Genomic DNA, 7,500 nt, shown 5'->3' on the forward strand with positions numbered 1-7,500 from the left:
TCTTTTGTTTTTTGTTTTTTCTTTGTTTTCCTTTGACTTTTTTTGTTTTTCTTTGTTTTTCTTTGATTTTCTTTGATTGCTTCCAGGTGAGTAGTAATTTTTCTTTGTTTTTCATTTTTTTCTTTGCTTTCCTTGTTTGTTTTTCTTTGTTTTTCATTTTTTCTTTGTCCTTGTTTGTTTTCTTTGTTTTCCTTGTTTGTTTCTCTTTGTTTCCTTTGATTACTTCCAGGTGTGTGCATTTTATCGATTGTTTAACCCGTATTTACGAAAAGAAACACATGAAATGAATGATAATTACAACGATAAATAAATAAAAGCAAAAAGCAATGCAGTCTGTCCGGATGAAAGTGGGAACCTTTTTCCTTCCGCAACAAATAAGTCAGAACACTGAATTATTTGTTATTATTATTATTATTATTATTATTATTATTGTTATTATTATTATTATTGTTATTATTACTATTATTAATAATAATAATAATTATTATTATTATTAGTAGTAGTAGTAGTATTAATTACTATTATTATTATCATCATCAACATTATTATTATTAATTATCATTATTATTATTAATGATAATAATAATGATAATAATAATAATAATTATTATTAATTATTATTATTATTATGTTTTTTTCTTGCACATTCATGTATTTATTTATTCATTTACTTATTTATTTTTTACTTGCGCATTTATTTATTTCTTTATTTATTATTCTTTTTTACCATCAGATTTATTCATTTATTTGCTTATTGTTTTTTTCCTTCGTAAAAAGGCGCCAGACCTTTCTGTCTCGTCAGCGACCTCTCTTGCCCTGGCGGCTCCTCAGAAGCGACCTTTTTACGTCTAATTATGTCTGAAACCCTAATGACGTTTTTAGCTTTATGAATTCATCATTAAGGACTTTTCATTCCCTTTTCAGTCAGTCGGAAATAGAGCTAATGACCTTTCTCAATATTTTAGCAGTTATGACCTATTTTCCTTTTAGGTCTTTTGTCTCATCGAGTTTTATTTTTTTTTCTAGTTTGTCATTAAAGCTACTAATGATCTTTGCTCTTTTTCCAATTCTTCGAAAATAAGACTGACGGTCTTCTATCCTTGGCAAGTAAACAGTATCGACCTTTTTTTCTTCTCGTTAACTTATGACCCACGACCTCCCTCCCCCCCCCCCCTTCATCACTAGCGACTTTCACCCCCACGCCGACTCACCACAACCTTTCTCCCTCACGAGCTCATCACCAACGATTTTTCCCCCTCATACATCACAAACGAGCCTTACTCTTCATCAACTCATCACCAACGCCCTTTCCGCTCATCAACTCGCCACTAAAATATTTTTTCCCTGTCGACGCATCACGAGCGACCGTTTTCACGTGGCTTTCTCCCCACCACCGACTCTTTCTCCCTTCGTTTCAACACAGACGATCTACCTTCCCCTTTTCCCTTCACCAGATCATCACTAAATTCCCTTTTCGCCTCACCAACATCCCCCTCGACCCCCACCAACAACTCTCTTTTCTCCCTCACTAACCCCCTCCCCGCCAACTCACCACCAACGCCCTTCCCCCCCCCCTTAAACCCTTTTCTCCCCTTCCTCCCCACCAACGCCCCTCCCCCCTCCTCCTCCTCGCTAACGCCGCCTCCCGCTCCCCCGCAGAGCAAGTGGGCCAACGGCGCCAAGAAGCCCGTCCCCGTGTACGAGGCCGGCGTGGAGGAGGGGAAGGACCGCTACGTGCTCGACCAACCCACCAAGTACCGCGGAAGGTAAACGGGCACCGATGTTTATGTGTTCGTGTTTCGAATGTTGAGGGATACGTATGTTTTTTTTGTGTGTGTGGTGGTATGGAATTTAAGGATATCCCCCCCCAATTTTTTTTTTTTAACCACTTTCCTCTTCCCCAACCCTTTCTCCATCTTCACCCCCACCCCCTCTCTCTCCTCCCTTAACACCCTCTCCCTCTCTCTCTCCCTCGGCAGCAACATGTCCAAGATTTCCGTTCAGTCTCTGTTCAGCCGCCACAACCGCCGCAAGCTGGACGAACTCCCCTACCAAGTCCTGCAGCTCAGGGGCCGCATCCTGGAGGAGTTCGTGCTGAAGTTCGACTGGGTCTACGAGAAGCTCTGCGGCTCGGATACGTACCAGGTAGGATACGTAGGAGGCAGGATATGTTAGAGGTAGGATACGTAGGAGGTAGGATATGTGGGAGGTAGAATATGAACCACGGGAGGATAAGTAGGAGATAGGATATGAACTAGGCAGGATACATACCAGGTAGGATACGCAGGAGGTAGGATATATGCCTTGTATCATATGTAACATGTAGGATATGTACTAGGCATGATGTGTAACATGTAGGATATGTACTAGGTATGATACACAGGAGATAGGATACACAGGAGGTTGGATATGTAGCAGGTAAGATACATAGCAGGTAAGATACATAGCAGGTAGGATATGTAGCAGGTAGCATATGTAACGTGTAGGATATGTAGCAGGTATGATATGTAGGATGTAGCAAACGTACCAGGTAGGATACATAGCAGGTGGATACATACCAGGTAGGATACGTAGGAAGTATATATATATCAGGCAGGATACGTAGCACACAGAAACACAAAGCAAGAAACCAAAAGAATAGGAGAAAGCCAGAGAGACCAAGAAAGGAGACCGCAGATCTAAACCAACAAACCAACAGACACTCTGCCATTGACCACCCCCACCCCATACCCCCCCTCTAGGTACTGGAGGACGTGTCGCTGGCCCTCAGGAACCACAGCAACAACATCGAACTCGTCCTGCTCAAGGAGGTCCTCGAGCTCGCCGCCTACGGCCTCGGCTACGACGGCAGGCAGTTCTACTCGCAGGTAAGCAGGATGGGGGAGGAGGAGGAGGGGGAGGGGGGGGGGGAGGGAGGGAGGGGAGGATGGGGAGGGGGAGGAGGAGGAGGAGACGGGGTAGGGGTAGGAGGGCGAAGGGGAAGGGAAGGAGGAAGGGGAGATGGAGGCAGGAGGAGAGGGAGGTAGAGAGGATGGAGGAGGAGGGGGGGATAGGGGAGGAGGGGGAGGAGGAGGATGAAGGGAGGAGGAGGGAAGAGGAGGGGGAGAATAGGGGAGGGTGATGGGGAAGGAAGGAGGAAGAGGAGGAGCTGGGGAAGGGAAGGAGAGGACAGGGGACGGGGGAGGGGGGAAAGTGGGGGATGGAAAGCAGGAGGAGGAGGAGGACAAATAAGGGGAAAAAGAGGAAGGGGAGGAGGAGGAGGAGGAGAAGATGGGAATGGAGAAGGTGTAGGCCAGAAGAGCGGAGGGAGAGGCCATCATAACCTAGTCAGAATTAATCAACATGAACGTGCAACATCGCGTCGCGTTTTGAGAAACTAAGAGTAACTACACGGAAACCACGATTCTCAGCCACATTTTCCCAAGCAGAGAAACTAAAGACACAGCACCACCAGCAACAACAAAACAACAGCAACAATAAAAAAAACAGCAACAACAAAACATCAACAGCAAAAACGATAACAAAAACAAAACAACAACAACACCACCAACAACAAAACACCACCACCACCACCACCACCACTGGCGCCCCTCTGCCTAGCGCCGCTGACCGCCCTCCGTCCCGCCCACAGGTGTACGGGCGGCTGTCCACGCTGATGTCGGACCCGCAGAACCACGAGACGTACCCCATCATCAAGGAGCTGTACGACACGGCCGCCCGCGCGCCCGTGCCCTGCCTGCTGCCCCTCACCGTCTGCTTCCACGAGCCCTTCCAGGTGGGCGCCGCGGGGCCGCAGCCTGCCGGAGATGCGGCTGTGTGTGTGTGTGTGTGTGTGTGTGTGTGTGTGTGTGTGTGTGTGTGTGTGTGTGTGTGTGTGTGTGTGTGTGTGTGTGTGTGTGTGTGTTGCTTTTGCACATGATAAGAAAGCCTAAATATAAATTTTAAAAATTGATGCTATTTTTCCTTCGAAAAAAAAAGTAAAACTGATTTAGAAACGAATGAAGATAAAATTATGATAAAAGACGAGGATATGTTCCCTTCCCCTACGTCCGTATTTCTCTTTTTCATCTTTGATTATTTCCCGTCCTTATTTCTTTGCTTCCCGTTCGTATATTTCCTTGTTTTTTTTTTGTCCTTCATCCTTCCTTCCTCTCCCAATTTCCTGTCCGTATGTCCTTATTCCTCGTCCGTATGTCCTTCCTCTCCGTCTCATTTTTTTGCCTCACCTCCTAATCTCCGTATTTCCCATTCTCATCCTCTTCCTCTCCCCTCTCCTTATTTCCCACTCTTACTCTCCTCTTTTCCTCGTTTCCTCGCCTCTCCCTCTCATTCCCTCACTCCCCTTCTTTCTTTCCATCCGTCCTGCCCTTTCTCTCATTCCCCCCTTCCTTATTTCCCATCCCTCTTCCTCATTCTCTCTCCCCCGATTATTGCCCTCCACTCTCCCTCTCCTCATCTCCCCTTTATTTCCCCATCTTTCTCCACCCCATATCCTCACCCCTTTCCCTTACTTCCCCACCTATACTCTCCTCATCCCCACTCATTCTCTCCTCATTTCCTCGCCGCCCTTCCTCCTTCCTTGCCCCCCCCCCAACCCACTCATAACTTACCCGTCCCCCCTCCCCATGTCCCCTCCATCTCATCCATGCTCTCCTCCTCCTCATATCCCCTCATAATCTCCCCATTCCCACCCATCCTCCCCTCACTCCCTCACTCCCTCCTCGCTGCCCTTCCCTTCCCACCCATCCTCCCCTCACTCCCTCATCTTCCCCCCTCCTCGCTGCCCACACCCCAATCCTCCCCTCATCTCCCCTCCCTCCCTTTCCTCCCCCACAACCCCCTCTCCTCCCTTTCCTCCCCCACATCCCCCTCTCCTCCCTCTCCTCCCCCACATCCCCTCTCTCCTCCCTCTCCTCCCCCACAACCCCCTCTCCTCACTTTCCTCCCCCACAACCCCCTCTCCTCCCTTTCCTCCCCCACAACCCCCTCTCCTCCCTCTCCTCCCTTTCCTCCCCCACACCCCCTCTCCTCCCTTTCCTCCCCCACAACCCCCTCTCCTCCCTTTCCTCCCCCACAACCCCCTCTCCTCCCTTTCCTCCCCCACAACCCCCTCTCCTCCCTCTCCTCCCTTTCCTCCCCCACATCCCCCTCTCCTCCCTCTCCTCCCCCACAACCCCCTCTCCTCCCTCTCCTCCCCCACAACCCCCTCTCCTCCCTCTCCTCCCCCACAACCCCCTTTCCTCACTTTCCTCCCCCACAACCCCCTCTCCTCCCTCTCCTCCCCCACAACCCCCTCTCCTCCCTCTCCTCCCCCACAACCCCCTCTCCTCCCTCTCCTCCCCCACAACCCCCTCTCCTCCCTCTCCTCCCCCACAACCCCCTCTCCTCACTTTCCCCTCACGCTCCCCCCTCCCCAGGACCAGAACATGAAGCTCGGCGACGGCCAGGTCTACTTCAACGCCCTCATCCGCGCCCGCCACAACCCGCACTACGTCATCACCCTCAGCACCGACCGAGGGGAGATCGCCGTCTGGAACATCTTCACCATGTCCCCGGTGCGCACGCTCACGGGGATCACGCAGCCGAGGAAGCTGAAGGTGAGCGGGGACGGGGGGAGGGGGAGGGGAGGGAGGGGGGAGGAGGGGAGGGGGAGGGGAGGGAGGGGGGAGGAGGGGAGGGGGAGGGGAGGGAGGGGGGAGGAGGGGAGGGGGAGGGGAGGGACGGGGGACGCTGAGGGGGATCACGCAGCCGAGGAAGCTGAAGGTGAGCGGGGACGGGGGGAGGGGGAGGGGAGGGACGGGGGGAGGTGAGGGGGAGGGGAACGGGAAGGGACGGGGAGGAGGAGGGAATGGGGTATGGGACGAGGGGAGGGGGAGGGGGAAGGGACGAGGGGGAGGGAAGAATGGGGGGAGGGGAATGAAGATGAAGATAATAATAATAAAATGATATTGATAACGAAGAGAGTGGTAATTATGATGGTGATAATTATTATTTGGAAGTATTAATGATGATGATGAAACTGTTGCTAATAATAATATTATTTTTTCATGTCTATGTAAAAAATGAACAAGAACAACAACAACAACAATATAATAATAATAATAATAATAATAATAATAATAATAATAATGATAATAATGATACTAGTAATGATAATGATAATAATAATGATAATAATAATAATAATAATAATAATAATAATAATAATAATAATAATAATAATAATAATGATAATAATAATAATAATAATAATAATAATAATAATAATAATAATAATAATAATAATAATAATAATAATAATAACAATAATAATAATAATAATAAAAATAATAATAATAATAAAAAAAAAAAAATAATGATAATGATAATAATAATGATGATAATAATAATAATGATAATAATAATAATGATAATAAAAGCTTTGACAATAATGATCAACATAAGAATCTGAAAAATAAACTCAAAAAGTTCAAAATTCGCCGAAAGATTAAACTTCGGAAATCAAACATTCCAGAATCAGTAACAATGATTAAACAGATAAACAGACCAATGAGTAAATAATGACAATTTTACAGACAAATAGACAAAAAAGGCAAATGATAAAAATCATATGGATAAATAGATACGAAAATGAATGATAACAATTATACAGATAAAAAACATCAAAGTAAATGATGATATTTACACAGAAAAACAGGCAATAAATAAATAAATAAATAAATAAATAAAAATAGATAATAATTACACAGCTGAAGAGGCAAATGAAGATCAGAGCGAGAGATGAGGATGATGCAGCCTCCGCCTGGACCCCGTTAGAGCGGCATCGATCTGGCGCCGGGAGGGGGGGGGGGGATCTTCATATCTTTCTCGCTCTTTCTCGTAATTTCGTTTCTCTTATTATGCCTTTCGCTGTTTATTGTGTCACTCACTGTTTCTCTTGTCGTGTCTCTCGTGTCTGTCTGTATGTCTGTTTTGTTTGTTTGTTTTGTTTGTGTGCTATTCTCTTCTTTCTAAGTGATCTGTTTTTTGCCTTTTCTTTTCTTTTACTTTTTCTTCTTCTTCTTTGCTTTGTTTCCTCTTTCTTTCACTTCTCCTCGTCCTCGTCTTCCTCCCTCTCCTCCTCCTCTTCTTCTTCTCCACCTCCTCCTCCTCCTCTTCTTCTTCCTCCTCCTCCTTTTCCTCCTCGTTCTTCCCCTATTCCTTTTTGTGTGTGTGAATGTATGTGTTAGTATATGTAGTCAGTATGTGTCTGTCTATGTCTGTTTGTTTGTGTGTGTGGACGTAAACATAATTGTGATTTTTTTTTTTACGGACAAGCGACAGAGTGCCAAGGAAATCAAATCACAAATCACGAAATATATGATATACTTCACCACAGATCTACATCACATCGATTTCCAGAAACAGAATAACAAGACGACTATTGATCCGGCAGATTAGCCTTACGGTGTCCAATCTCTCTCTCCTCTGTCTCTTTCTCTCTCTCTCTCTCTCTCTCTC

At 46.3% G+C, this 7,500-nt stretch overlaps 1 protein-coding gene across 1 annotated transcript in view; it reads left to right on the top strand.

Moving 5' to 3' along the window:
* Positions 1-1,659: 1,659 nt before the first annotated feature.
* LOC119598911 (NACHT domain- and WD repeat-containing protein 1-like) overlaps positions 1,660-7,500 on the top strand; it is a gene marked incomplete at its 5' end in the record, with an annotated part of 15,894 nt that continues 10,053 nt past the window's right edge. The window contains 5 exon segments of the mRNA XM_037948624.1: positions 1,660-1,766; positions 1,980-2,145; positions 2,742-2,867; positions 3,632-3,775; positions 5,418-5,597. Of these exon segments, the coding sequence (XP_037804552.1) occupies positions 1,660-1,766; positions 1,980-2,145; positions 2,742-2,867; positions 3,632-3,775; positions 5,418-5,597 (723 nt within the window).

The sequence above is a fragment of the Penaeus monodon genome, chromosome 42, assembly GCF_015228065.2.
Source record: "Penaeus monodon isolate SGIC_2016 chromosome 42, NSTDA_Pmon_1, whole genome shotgun sequence".
Lineage (NCBI taxonomy): Eukaryota > Metazoa > Arthropoda > Malacostraca > Decapoda > Penaeidae > Penaeus > Penaeus monodon.